Here is a 14,521-nt window from a genome sequence, read left to right on the forward strand (position 1 = left end):
TACTTCAATGAAATTAATCAAAATCTCTAACCCTACGGTGGCCCTGAGAGGCCAAACGGACACCAGCAGTAAGAAAAATGCTGCAAAAGCACACAAAACACAACGGAAATAGGAAAAACAAAACAGCATTTTTCTTATCGCTGGTGTTTTCTAAAGTTGCAGTCCGTTTGGCCTCTGAGGGCCACCGTACTAACCTGACCAAAAAAGAAGAGAAAAAATGAATAAATAAATAAAAATCCAAATCACAAAAACCTTCTGATTTCTGTTGTGTTTTATTGTGTTGTATGAAAGGACTTATATTGCAAGGTAAAATCCCCAATATATAAACCAGAAATCCCAACAATAGCAAGTCATTTCACACTTGCTAGAATTCCAAAAACGTCCAAATCTTTTGCGTCTGTGTGAGTTTTTGATACAATTTTATATCAGCTTCAAAAGAAACAGAGCGATAAAGTTTTTCTCTTGAGTTCTGCATCTCCCTGCCCTTTTACAACATTTTTGTTTTGGTGGCTGAGTGGCAATTTAGAAAGCTAGCATGTGATTGACAGTTTCCAATTGGCTGAAAGAAGAGATTTAAATTAAGTTTGATAAAACCTTATCTGGTTTCATAATTTATGCTGCTAGTTTGGTGAGTTAAAGTTTATGACGCACTCATCTGATAATTCATCGAGATAACTTTTGACTTCTTTCCTTCTTTATTATTATTATTATTATTATTATTTAAAGGAACCTATTAAATCTTTTTTGTAATGAAAATCAATCAATAGTAATTGTCGATAGAATGAAAGTCAAAATGGAATTTCTTTACAGATTTGTTGTCAGCTCTTAAGGATTTACGTATTACATGATTTATGACTCATTACATTTTTGTTATTGTTGGAGCTATTTGTTCTTTCTTTATTTTTTTTGAAATTAGTTAAAGTTTGTTGTTAGTTTACTTATATTTTGGGGTTTATTTGTCGGTTAATATTTTGTTTTAACCCTTGTATGGTGTTCGGGTCTGTGAGACCCGTTTTCAGTTTTTTTCAAAAGAAAAATTAAACAATTAATTATTTTTTCAACCTGAAATTCATTGGCTTTGGCTTATTTTCTGTGAAGAACATAAATCCGAACTAATTTTCAATGGCCTCATACTGTACCTCCCCCCACACATTTACATTACATACAAGGTGTTCGGGTCCACTGGACCCAGGTCTAATAAAAGTGTTGAAAGTGCAGGTCCTGTGTTCCCACACTCTGTCTTCCTCCTTTCTGGTGCTGCTGATAGTGTTTTCTTCCCCTCCTGCTCCCGCACAAAGTTGCAACATTGTTGAAAATTCAACTATCAACACCGTCTGCTCTTACACCTCACACATTTTACCCTCTTTCTTGAGGGATCCAAATTTTATTCTCTCATACCCTGTCCCACACTGGCAAATTAGGGGCATAAATATTATAAATAAGACTTTGCCAGTGTGGTTCTTTATCACAACTGAACAAGATGGCAAAAGATGGCGAGGGCCATCCAATTGATTTTGGAAGAGAGAGGGGCTTTTTATAACATTTTATAAAAAAAAGAAAGAAAGAAAAAAGAGAAGCACATTAATTCATAAATGTGATCTAACAAAGGTAAAGGGAAAAAATTAACCATGTTTGCTGTTCATATGGCTTGTAATTGGGATGAAGTAAACATCTGTTGAGTAATTTAACATAAAATTGTTTGATAGTGTTAATTTGGAAAGCCAAAACTCTAGCGGGTCCACCAGACCCATGAACACTGGCTGAGTAATAAAGATATGAACACCACACAAGGGTTAAATGATTTGTTTTGTTTGTTGTTATTTTGTTAAATTAGTAAGAGCTGTAGGGCCATTTTGTTTCTATGAATAAAGAGACTGGTATAGGACCAGCATGCATTGGGGTGGGCCTGTGGTTTTTTACCAGAGCAGGAGAAGCAGCAGGAAGGATCTTGTTATTGCTTGCCAAGATGGATAAATAAACCAAAACTCTCAACTAAAATGTTTGGACAATGGACTTCTTTTGCCTGCGTACGAAATATTACCTCAATGCAGCAGTGGCTTGTGGACTTTAAGTTGTGGGACGTTTGATCTTTCAAAAGTAAAGGAATTGCAACTACAGTTATGATTTATAATGTATGCATAATAATTTATTATAAAAACCTGTATTGAATTAAGTAGCAGAATGAAACTTTTGCAAATAAATTAACAGTTTCAAAATTGCAGCACAGACTTCTTATTCAGCTACTCAGCACCCTTACCGTAATCTCGATAATAAAAGTAGCAACCTTATCCTTATGTCGTATGTGTATTTTGACTTTTGTTGCCACGATGCCAGATCTCTCTTGGGAATTAGATTTTTAATGAGATTTTTTTTACCTGGATGAATAAAGGTTTAATAAAAACCAAATTCAAGGTGACTTTGGTAATTGCACTCAACAGACCAGTTTTTCTGACTTGACTTGACCTTTCTGGACTACACAGCCGGGGCTGAGCAGCCGCCTCCTTCTCAAAAATGCGTGTGCTTTTTTCCAGCTCGCTCCCGGCTTGTAGGCCTATTACGTTACAGCGACGCGACAAAGACTGTCCAAATTCGTAGACTCCTCCAAATGCAGTCTACAAATGCGTCCTCCTTTTCCCCGAATTTGAAGGATGGGTCAAGTGATTGTAGGCCTACAAATGCGGCCTCAGGAGGATGCAGCCCATGAATTTGGACAGTCCCACATACAAGGCACCATCATTAATTCAAATTCATTTTAAGGCCAATTACGTCACAGCGACGCGACAAAGGCTGTCCCAATTCGAAGGCGGCTCGAAATGCGGCCCTCAAATGCATCCTTCATTTCCCTGAATTTTAAGGATGGGTATGTGTATCCTTCATGGCCCAACATATCCCAGACTTCATAGCATGGCGGTGGGTGTGGATAATTTTGCCAGAAAAAACAGCAGACGGCTGAAGCTTTCAAATATACTCCGCTCAATAGTCAACCTTAGTCTTACAGAGAATTTGATGTTTTTATGGATAATTAAAGTCAGTCATATATCCACAAACACAACAAGCTGAAAGTCAGTGATGCTGTTCGGTTTGCAGTCCTGAATATCACGGCACAAGCAGGATTCACTGCACTGTTAACTTTAGCTATGTTATATTGCTGCCTCTGTTCGGTGATGTCGAACCAAACAGACTTTAACGTGTCTTTGAACGAGCTGGCGGTTCACTCGTTAAGCTGAAAGAAAGATGCTTTAATCACAGGAGTCACACATGTGTCCACTGAATCATCTGGGAACTCTTCTTGTTTAGCACTTGTAATAACACAAACACCAAATCCTCCTTCTCTTGTGCTGTTTGTAGCAGTGTATACACCTGAGACTGTCACCTGTCTGTCTGTCCTGCACTCTCTCTCTTTGTCTTTCTTTCTGATTGTGTAATAAAAGTATGAACATGTATTTATAAGTTACACTTGTGTTTGAATCCTGCAGCTTCTCACACATTTGATTTCCATGTGTGACAACTGCAGACAGACTGAGGGACCCACTGCTGCACATCATCTGTGAGGCTTTGCACCCCTGATGATCCATCAGGACAAACTCAGCAGTGTGTGAGGAAGCAGAGGAGGAAGAGCCAGCAGCAGCTGACAGATGGAGAGAATAGACAGACTGTTCCCTGTTTGTGAAGGACTGCTAGAAAAGTTTAAAATAACTAATTGTCTGTCCTGAATCAGTCTTATTAGGTAATGTTCAAATAATGTTATCATCCCAGTGTTTTCAGTGTGGGAGAAAGTACTCAGGGCCTTCAAGTTACACACTATGAAAGGCAGCAACAAGTTTAATATTCAGAAACATAAAGTATGTATCAGCAGCAGAATGGACCTAAAAATAAATGTTTGTTTCAGTTCTATGAAGCTTTGAGTATTTTGGATTAGTAGCACTGCTGTGTTTGTTGCATCACATTACTGTAATTGTTTATATGCTTTATATATTCTGAGGTAAGTTGATCTATAGTGTTACATCATATTCTATAAGGATATTATGTGTTTGTATACTTTCTGCCCAGTTAGACCCATTTAGCAGAAGTCAGCCTGTTTAAGGCTCTGATATCTATTCTGTGTGACTTAAAGCAGTTATGACATGGTCTGATTTTCTCACCCAATAAAGGAATATTTAATATATCAGTCTACTCTTCATTCTATCAGAAACAGTTATCACAGCTCGTACATTTTCTTTTTACACATTAATGTAAGCATTGAGCCAACATGTTAAAAGAACAATATTTGTCTCTTATATATAATACATGTGTGTGTATATATAAACTGTGAGAGATACTTGTCTTTGAGTGAAGATTTAAGGTGATAGGAAATATAAATAACTGCAACTTGAATCTTTACTGAAGCTGTAATAACTAATATTGATTAATATAATACTAACTTTAATATTGGCCATATTATATTTACATTACCAAAGTGAGATGACTTTAGTCTCATGAACAACATTAGCTAATTGTTATTTACTAACTAATCCTAAAATGACTGTTCAGTACAACCATGAAGCCCAACAATCATGTTTTACAGTCCTCTGGTCTCAGCCTCAGATACTTATCAAATCACGCAAAGCTCATGTTGACACAAACAAACAAATGAACAAAAGATTTTCTCCTTCATTTCTGTCAAACAAAGCTGTTTGAAACGTTTCCAGCAGTTCATATCATGGTTGCTGGGCAACCTGGGCAGCGCGACAGAGGCTGGACCGTCCCATTTCACAGGCCTCGCACTTCTGGCCTTAGCGGTCTTTGAGTACGCGGCCCTTGTGGACCGTTAAGGCTGCGTACTTTAAGGCTGCAGAGTGCAGACCCTGAATTGGGATACAGCCACTGTCAAACCTAAAATGAGGATGTGGGCACACCTGAGTGAAATAAGTGGAAGCTGAATGAAGCTCCACCCCCTCATGTCACTCATCTGAGAGAAACGAGGAGTCAGGCTGTTCCACTTCTTTATTAAAGACAGATGCACAGAGTGTGCAACAAGTCAATCTAGAGCATTTGCATTAAATTATTAGCAGCAAATGACTGCTTCTTACCCTTTTAATTCCCATGGAAACAGTAACAGTATAGTTTTTCACATACTGCTTCTGCATTTTGACTCAACTTTTGCTACATAAACATAGATGTAGTCAATATGTGATAATCTGAGGTTGTTTTTACTCATTTTACAACCACATGACTGATACTAACTCCTGAGCTGACTGTATGCTAACATGCGCCACAAATAAGGGTCACATTTGGATTTAAAACAATCACCGAGAAGCTTCCACTGAATGCTACTTTCCCCTGCATGACACTGAAATCATTAACACATACTAACCCTCCATACCCTGTAGGAAACTCACTTCCTTGGAATAACATTTCAACAAGGAAAGAGTTGAGAGCAAATGTCCTTCTCTTGAAGGACAATATTTGAACAAATCCAGTTACACAGCTCAAGAAAATATTACTCTAATGGAAGAAAAAGGCAGTAATTAATTAACAATATGTGTATCAGTAGTACAAAAAAGCTATTATGGGGCGACCGTGGCTCTGGGGATGCCTCCACCAGTGTGTGAATATGAGAGTGAATGAATAGTGGAATTGTAAAGCACTTTGGGTGCCTAGAAAAGTGCTATATAAATGCAATCCATCATTATTATATCAAAATGTAAAGGGAAAACAGTCTGATGAGCTGAATGGTGAGCTGAAACTGAAACAAAATAAAGCCTATCATTAGGAATTTAGGAGCAACTTTATTGTAACGTGTTTGCTTTTTACAGCTTCAGTTCTTTTTTCACTCAGTAGGTGGCAGCAAACTACAAACAATGGTTGCATTTTACACTCGTCTGTTTTCATTAGAGGCAGAACCCAGAAGCACATCCAGGTTTAGGTCTACTGCTTGGTGCTACACAGAAACAGGCTGAACAGACTGGAACTCACATGAATTTGGACGAATCGAAGTAAGAACGTCACTTATGCTCTTCAGTTTTCTCAGAAATGGATTAAGCCTACACCTAAACCAACGGATATGTTCACTGACTTTTTCTCTTAGTCTGGAAATACTTAGTCAGCCCATTACGCAATTGAATTGATTATCATGACCCTCACTAATAGCCACTTACTAAGCTAAGAGTAATGTGCAAAACCCATTAGCCAAAGTAGTATAAATATTTTAACTTTTAGCAAATCCAGCAGGTTAATTAAGTGATTTCACATCATATGTTCAAACAGCTTGTCAGTTTTTAATATATCCCATGTACGCATACTTAAGCTTTAAAAATAAAGAAAAGTGCAATGACCTGATAGATGTTTGCTGAAAATTGTGGTTTACATCAGCACCTACATTAAAATACAAAGACCCTGTTTTGTGTGAGCTGCTCGATACCATGAAGCAAGACCTCTGAACATCTCAGTTTTTACACACACACACACACACAAGTGCAAGCAAATGGTGTTTTATATGCTGTTGTCTAAAATATTATAAAATAAACCGTCTCTTTTTATATGTGGGGGGGGGGCACTCAAAAAACGGAGGGGACAGGTTGGCACCAGAACACCACAGGTCTGCCCCGAGATGAGTGTGAAAATGTGATTATCAACAAGCCCACCTGGACTTCAGTTAGGTCGCACGCTTGTCCAGAGTTCACTTTGTCTTCAAGCGTTTTAATTTAAAACATAAACTGAGGCCTACCCCAAGCTAAAAGAAGGCAGATTATGTTCTCAGATAAAGCAAGCAATGAGGGCGAAGCAGAGAAAGTACCTGCACAATACATTCACATAAATCAAAATGGAATTTCTTTGAGGACACAAACATCTGGGGAGTAAACAGCTGTTTCAATACCTAATCACAGATTGTGCTCTCTGTTTTACATGTTTTTAGTAAGGCATAATTAACTAAAAGGCTAGAGAGATGAAAGGATGCCAAGCTGATACCAGGCCTCAGTCACATGGATTGTTTCTTAAATTCTGAAATTAAGTGGACATGCAAAAAGATCTGGCACTTCATATATTAAACTGAGAAGCTGTGCTGACCCAAGAAAGCGCCCAGAAATTTGGGCAAATGTCTGCTCTGAAGTTTTTAGCCAAACCAAACTGCAGGTCAGTTTAAAGCGCAAAATTGTGCAAGTAGTCCAAACTAAACCGTTCTTGAGATGCAGAAATGTTGTCACACACAAAAATCAGACGATTGTGCCTCCAAACAAATTGCACTTACAAATGCTTGTAACATAAATGATGAAAATAGTAACTGCAAAGTTGAGACTGAACAGTGTTTCAGTTAAAGTGATAAGCTAGCCATTCAGCTGACTCATTGGTGATTGCAATGATTGCAGGTTTCATTATAGAAGAATATCAAGGAGAAGACAGATGGCAGGGAGTCAGAAACGGGGGATGGAAATGCAAGATATTGAGGACAACTTATGAGCCCAGGCGTCAGGTGTGAACAACAACAATAACTGGGCTGTATTTAGGTGTACAGATCACATGACCATCAAAAGAGCAGTGTAGGAATGAGAGAAGATCAACAGGGGAGCACACAAAGAGGTTTATGGACACAAACTGGGAAAGGTGGCATGCTCAGTTGATCAGTAGAATACCACACTAGACTTTCTTCCAGGACGGTTGAGGACCCTGTTGTGGGGGCGAAGCTTGGGTCCAATGTTCCCTCTAATTTTTCATGTGTCTGAGCGAACACACAAACTCTCTGAGCGGTCCCTTGGACCACTGTGAGCAACAGCAGGCGTGTGCACTGTGGTCACGTCAGCATTGAATCCATCCAAGTTACATGGTTTATTAAAATAATCAAATTACAACATTTAAATTTATGTTAGACTTTTTTTTAATTAACTCCTTTAGCCCACTTACAACAAAAATTCAAAAAAAAATCTTGTTCATGACCTGTGTAGTATGTTAACACTATTGGAAGTAAAAATAACTTGAACTCCAATTTTGAAAACGCAACTTTCTTTTTTAAAAAAAAAAAAAAAAAGCTCTGACTTGTATTATGAGTATGAGTCTGTGGTCTGGGAGAGAGTCCTGTAACTCTCTGTCTGCAAAATACAGTATATAATGACCAATGTTGGGCAATTAATTATATAATTACGTCTTCAAAAAAGTAACTGATCTATGCAAACAAAGTTTTTTGCAGCTGTTTACTTAAAATGCAGCCAAGGCGTTTTTTTAAATAAACATTTCAAACTATTTACAGAACAATCAGCTGTTCTGCATCAAATTTGATGCCACACAAATTATTTGTGCCACTCCAAAAATAATTTCAAATCAAAATCAAATCAAATCACTTTTATTGTCACATCACATGTGCAGGTACATTGGTACAGCACATGTGAGTGAAATTCTTGTGTGCGAGCTTCACAAGCAACAGAGTTGTGCAAAATACAATAATGTAAACAAGCAAAATACAAGAATGGCTACATCTGAAACTAATAAATATATGTACAATATATAATAGTATATGCATTTCTGGATGTGTATACTAAATATTTTTCTACGTGTGTGTGTGTGTGTGTGTGTGTGTGTGTGTGTGTGTGTGTGTGTGTGTGTGTACACATATTTTACAAATTAAATAGAGTCAACAATAAATAAAATATATAAAAATATACAGAGTTGAGACATGTGCAAAACAGTGGCGTTACTGTACAGTATGGAGTGCATAATGTTAAAGTTCCAGTAGTGAAGCTGAGGTGTCTATGAAGTGTTCAGCAGTCTGATGGCCTGATGGAAGAAGCTGTCTCTCAGTCTGCTGGTACGGGACCGGATGCTGCAGAACCTCCTTCCTGATGGAAGCAGTCTGAACAGTTTATGGCTGGGGTGACTGGAGTCCTTGATGATCCTCCCCGCTTTCCTCAGGCACTGCTTCCTGTAGATGTCTTGGAGGGAGGGAAGCTCACCTCCAATTATCCGTTCAGAGCACCGCACTACTCGCTGGAGAGCTTTGCAGTTGTAGGCGGTGCTGTTGCCATACCAGGTGGTGATGCATCCAGTGAGGATGCTCTCAATGGCACAGTGATAGAAGGTCCTGAGGATGCGGGGGCTCATGCCGAATCTTTTCAGTCTCCTGAGAAAGAAGAGGCGCTGCTGCGCCTTCTTCACTGTTTTGTTTGTGTGTACTGACCACGTAAGATCCTCAGCCAGATGTACACCAAGGAACCGGAAGCTGCTCACTCTCTCCACAGCAGCGCTGTTGATGGTGATGGGGGTGTGTACTTCTCTGCACCTCCAGAAGTCCACTATCAACTCCTTTGTCTTTGCGACGTTGAGTGTGAGATGGTTGTCTTGACACCAGTGGGTCAGGGCGCTGACCTCCTCCCTGTAAGCCGTCTCATCACTGTTGGTGATAAGACCCACCACTGTAGTGTCGTCCGCAAACTTCACAATGATGTTGGAGTTGTTAGTGGCCGTGCAGTCGTAGGTGTAGAGTGAGTACAGGAGAAGGCTCAGTACACACCCCTGTGGAGCACCAGTGTTCAGTGTGATGGGGGATGAGGTGATGCTGCCCATTCTGACCACTTGGCGTCTGTCAGACAGGAAGCTAAGGATCCAGCTGCAGAGGGAGCTGCTCAGTCCTAGATCCTGCAGTTTCCTGTCCAGCTTCGAGGGAACGATGGTATTGAATGCTGAGCTGTAATCTACAAACTGCATTCTCACATACGTGTCTCTCTTCTCCAGGTGTGACAGGGCAGTATGTAGTGTCAGGGCTATGGCATCATCAGTGGACCTGTTGTGGCGGTATGCGAACTGTAGAGGGTCCAGTGAGTCGGGTAGTGCAGAACAGATGAAGTCCCTGACCAGCTTCTCGAAGCATTTGCTTACGATGGGGGTCAGGGCTACAGGTCGCCAGTCGTTCAATGAGGAGATGGTGGAGGATTTGGGTACAGGGACGATGGTGGCCATTTTGAAGCAGGCTGGGACTACAGACAGAGAGAGGGAAAGGTTGAAGATGTGCGTGAACACTGCAGCCAGCTGAGCCGTGCATGACTTGAGGAATTTCTGTCCACTATGAGATAAAGGAGAACAACAGGAGATGTATCACTCCTGTAACACCTGTAACATTCAACAGTCGCCTCATTGTTCTGACACACACAACAAAACTATTGACTACACTACACAAGTTTTGCGCTAAATGTCTCAAATCTCTCACATTTCAATGGTTTGATTTTTGCTCACAGGCTTTTGAACGTTTTCCTTATAAAACGCAGTTTTTACTGTTTCTTTTTGCAGTAAATATAAACAGCGATAGTATTCAGGAAGAAAAACAAACATTGCATATATTTTTAGCATAACTCTGGTTTTACGTGGCCTATCAACACAATTTAAAAACTAGTATAAAGTCCACACTTTTCCATCAATTGATCTGTCTGTCCTGCTCACATCTCCAATGGTTGTACACGGTGTCATTAACGTGGTTTCACAAACACCGGTTTTAGCCTTTGCTGCATTTTTAGGTAAAAGATTGCATGTAACTTTGTTGTTTGCAAAACTTGTGGATACATTTTTAAATTAAAAATTTCTATTTGCATTTCAAGTTATGAAGATATTTTGTTAAAAATGTTTGTGGTGTTACAGTAAAAACGTAACTTTTTTTACAGCTTCACATTGCAAATGCAGAGTACTGTGACTTTGTTGTGTGGAACCGCAATGACATATTTGTTGAAAGGATTTTGCCTGACCTTGAGTTTTGGGATGATGCGATTCCTAAAGTTGAGTGTTTTTTTAGAAACAGTATACTCCCAGAAATACTGGGACAGCAAGTTACAAACATACATGTGTAATGTGATAAAAGGACGACAACATAATGACATTTTGAATATTGTTATGACCTGATGGTAGTCATGAGTTCTGGCTATTGTATTTGCTCTGACGTAGCATTAGAGCACAAATTGTCATTTAATTTTATTGTACATTTAATTGTGTCATTTAAGTGTTGTGTAACACTACACAATGATTAAATGCTATTGAGGCAGCATAATAATACATTGGTGGTTTATTTACAAGATTAGACTTTTAAACAAATAAACAAAATAGATTGCAATCCATCTCACAGTATAATACTGTACAAACTGCCAGCACAATTTGACAGTTGGAGAAAAATATTTCATTTGAAAACATTTACAGACTAATCAGGAGTCAGGACTTAGGTACTACTATTACTCTACCCTGTTCTACTTATCACCAGAGCCAAGCAGCAGATACTGGACACTACTCTTCCTCTCCACCCCCTTCTGTGAGCCGTGACAGTGACAAGACATTTAATTTTTTTTAACTGATTGATTACCACCCACCCCCCTTACTCCAGTGGGACAACAGACTCGGAGAGATTTGATAAGGCACAACAAATTACCCCAATCTTGTCGATCAATGCATGTGTCTCACCTGGCTTTGTGGACATGTTCTCTATTGGCATAGCCCTGCTCTGCAGAATTTGATATTTCCTCCTGACTAAACCTATGACTCGCTCAACATGGATACGCAAATTGGCTATTTTCCTTGTCTCTGCCACTTCATAGGCTGACAGCTGTTTTCTCCCTTTAGTGAATGCCGGTGTCTGTAGTGAAGCACAGTAAAACCCCACATTATCGCCAATATTGAACCCACGATCTGCAAGGACAATATCTCCAGGTAACAAGTTATTTAGGAGGCCACTCTCTATTGTGATCTGCTTATCGCTAACTCTCCCTCCCCAGGCAGAAGATATGTAAGTGACGTAGCCTTGGGGGGCAACACCAATCAAAAATTTTACAGTGTGATGGTGCTTGTAGTTGGACCAAGTTTGAGCTTGTGCAAGAAGATTAGATGGTCTCTCAATAAAGACTTCAAAGCAATCAACAATCACAGCCACTTTACATCCAAATGCCTGTCTGAAACTCAGTGGCATCGTAGCTTGAAGAACATGTCGCTCTGGCCACTCAATTAGGAACTCTAACCTTTTATGAAGTATGTCAATTACTTTATGCCAAACTCTAGAAGCAGTGGACAGAGAAATATTGAACCTGAAAGCTAAATCTTTCAGGGGCAGATTTAGTCTCAGCCTCAGCAAAACTAGTATGAATTGTTCAAATTTGGACAACAAAGACATAGGTCCCGAGGTGATATAGGGCTCGCACAGTTCAAAAATCTGAATTAAAACTAAGAAGTTGGGGAGCCCTGTGTAGAACTTTGTCTTGTCTTCATTTTTTTCAAAAGCCTCCTGGCTGAACTGTGTGTCCAGAGCCTTGCTCCGAAGATCAACCAGCTCTGCTGTGTTCTGTCTCAAAACATCCTCCATCTTCTCGATGTCATCCATCGTCAGCTCTGTCTGGCATCCAGCATCCGCACAGCCTGCAATATAACAGTGGGGGAGCATAATCAGCATAATAGAGGCAACCTCAATTTTTACTCATTTTCACTGTAGGAGTTTTTTTAGTGGGCTATTAGAATCTGGTGTAATGTGTTTAATTCACTATGTTAATTTAATGTAATTATTTTTTTTAATCAACAAAAAAACATGTTGCGTCTAAACAAAAAATATATTTATATGTTTCTCACCACAGAAACCTTACATTACGGATATCTTTACTTATCTGTGAAAGGAGACTGTCTGGAATCTGGCAATATAAGAACCATAGCAGTGTACAAAAACCTGTGGTGTGTGCCTGACGGTAATAAGTGCCACTTTTTCTTTTTTTCTGAATAAAATGGTATGGATTTACTCTGTGATTAAAAAAAATCACAAACATGTAATATGTAACTTGGACCATAATCATTACAGATAATGGCATCTTTTTCTCTTTGACATGATTCTTGTTTGTTTTACATCTCAGCACAATATCTTACCTGGATAAGTGAATGTCTCATTCACACTGAAGTCTTCTGGTTGTGGATTCTCAGCTGGAAGCTGCAGTTCGGGGTTCTCCACTGTCACTAGGCTCAAATCCGGGCTCTCAGCCGTCTGTTGCATATCCAAAATCGCCTCTGCACATCGATGCTGTTCTGCCTTAAGCTTCATTCTTTTCTCTCGTTTGAGAACTGATTCCGATCTGGGTTTTCGTTCGTAGCCGAGATTGACCGTCGGAGCCCAGTCCTCCGACTCGTCGTCATCCAAAGCACTTGGGCAGCCTATAGTCCCAATCAAGTCAATATTAGACTACTAACTTAAAAGCACTAAGTAAACGAGAATTTAACGACAACCTAATGCTAATAAGTTCGTTTGCAAACATAACATTACCTCTGACGAAGTGGTCGCTGCAGACACGGGCATTGGCAGACTCTGCTCCTCCCAACTGTAAACGTAAATTTAAAATCCATTTTTTCCTACGTTTTTCGGTTAGAATTTTCCATTTTTCTCCTCTTCGTTGGGCTATTTTTGGTACCCTAAAATACCGTTTATCAGTTTCTCTGGTCGACCTACTGGAGCATCCGTAAACACAACAGGACATAGGCATTTTGCGTACTGTCTGTCTGTGATTTTGCGCTTATCTTTTTCACTTGGGGTTAATTTTCTACGTAACATGAGCTGAGAAGCAGCAGCAACGCTAGGCTAATGCTAGGCTAACAAGCTGGCTAGCTAGCAAGTTCAAAACCTGGTTCTAAACTGAAAGAAGGTACAAAAACAGTTTACTTCCAAGCCAGAGTATCACGCAAAAAATCACAGAAATTATCTCTTGAGCTCAAGCTGCTCCATCTGAACCCAGGTTTGCTCAAACTAATGCAATAAAAAAATGTGGGTGCCATGAACATGCAGACTGATCTGTGCAAAGTGAGGAGGATAGCAGTGACATGGCATTTTCAAACCATATCTTTTAAAAGCCTGCACTGAGAAGCAAAATTTCTAGCTTACTTAGTTTTTCCAATTCAAGACAACTCAAATAAACTGGGTTGATCAGCTTTTTGAATAAAAACTACTGGTAACTTATTTAAACAAACTGATAAAAATTGAGTTTAGTATATCCTTACATTTTTTTAATTAAACACAATGTTAGATTTTACAGTGTACATGATAATGGAGTGCTGCTGGAATAAAATAATAAAATCTTTATGTTTCTTGGGGCTTAAATTGCAAAATGTGAACAAATGCCTAAAAACGTTCCAGAAGCTCGTCGTCCAAACTGCAGTGTAATTATAAAACAGAAAACCTCTGTTAAATAACAGAAAATGCCCTATTTAATTATTTTGTGTGGACATATTCTCAACAAAAACATTTTTATATTTCATAACACTTTACAGATATTTTTTAAAACTTTATTAATCCAGAAGGAAACTTGTGTGGTCAGCATTTACTTTATAAAACTAAATACTGAATACAAAACGTATTAATAAATAATCATTACATTGAAATTTTCTTCAGGAAATGCATTGTCTAGTTCTATAAAATCGTGAGTTTTTTTCAGGTTTAAGGCTGGCAGTTTGCTATCACACACAACACTGAATAATAATTAAATACGTGTTTTTAAATAACACAAAATTCAAGTCGTTCTTTCATAAAAGTCTTTTTTTTGTTGTTTTGCTGTGATAG

The 14,521-nt window shown here is 39.0% G+C and overlaps 1 protein-coding gene across 1 annotated transcript; it reads right to left on the reverse strand.

Moving 5' to 3' along the window:
- Positions 1-9,420: 9,420 nt before the first annotated feature.
- On the reverse strand, positions 9,421-14,202 carry LOC146575221 (uncharacterized). The gene is made up of 3 exons (XM_085269838.1): positions 13,235-14,202; positions 12,844-13,125; positions 9,421-12,348 (listed from the first exon to the last, which is right to left on the reverse strand). The coding sequence occupies exons 1-3, from the start codon at positions 13,449-13,451 to the stop codon at positions 11,318-11,320; spliced, it is 1,530 nt and encodes a 509-aa protein (XP_085125964.1). The 5' UTR covers positions 13,452-14,202; the 3' UTR covers positions 9,421-11,317.
- Positions 14,203-14,521: the final 319 nt, after the last annotated feature.

This window comes from Mchenga conophoros, linkage group LG4, assembly GCF_057382185.1.
Source record: "Mchenga conophoros isolate Kocher_MC1m ecotype Shallow Benthic linkage group LG4, M_conophoros_male_GT1.1, whole genome shotgun sequence".
In the NCBI taxonomy this organism is placed as follows: Eukaryota; Metazoa; Chordata; class Actinopteri; order Cichliformes; family Cichlidae; genus Mchenga; species Mchenga conophoros.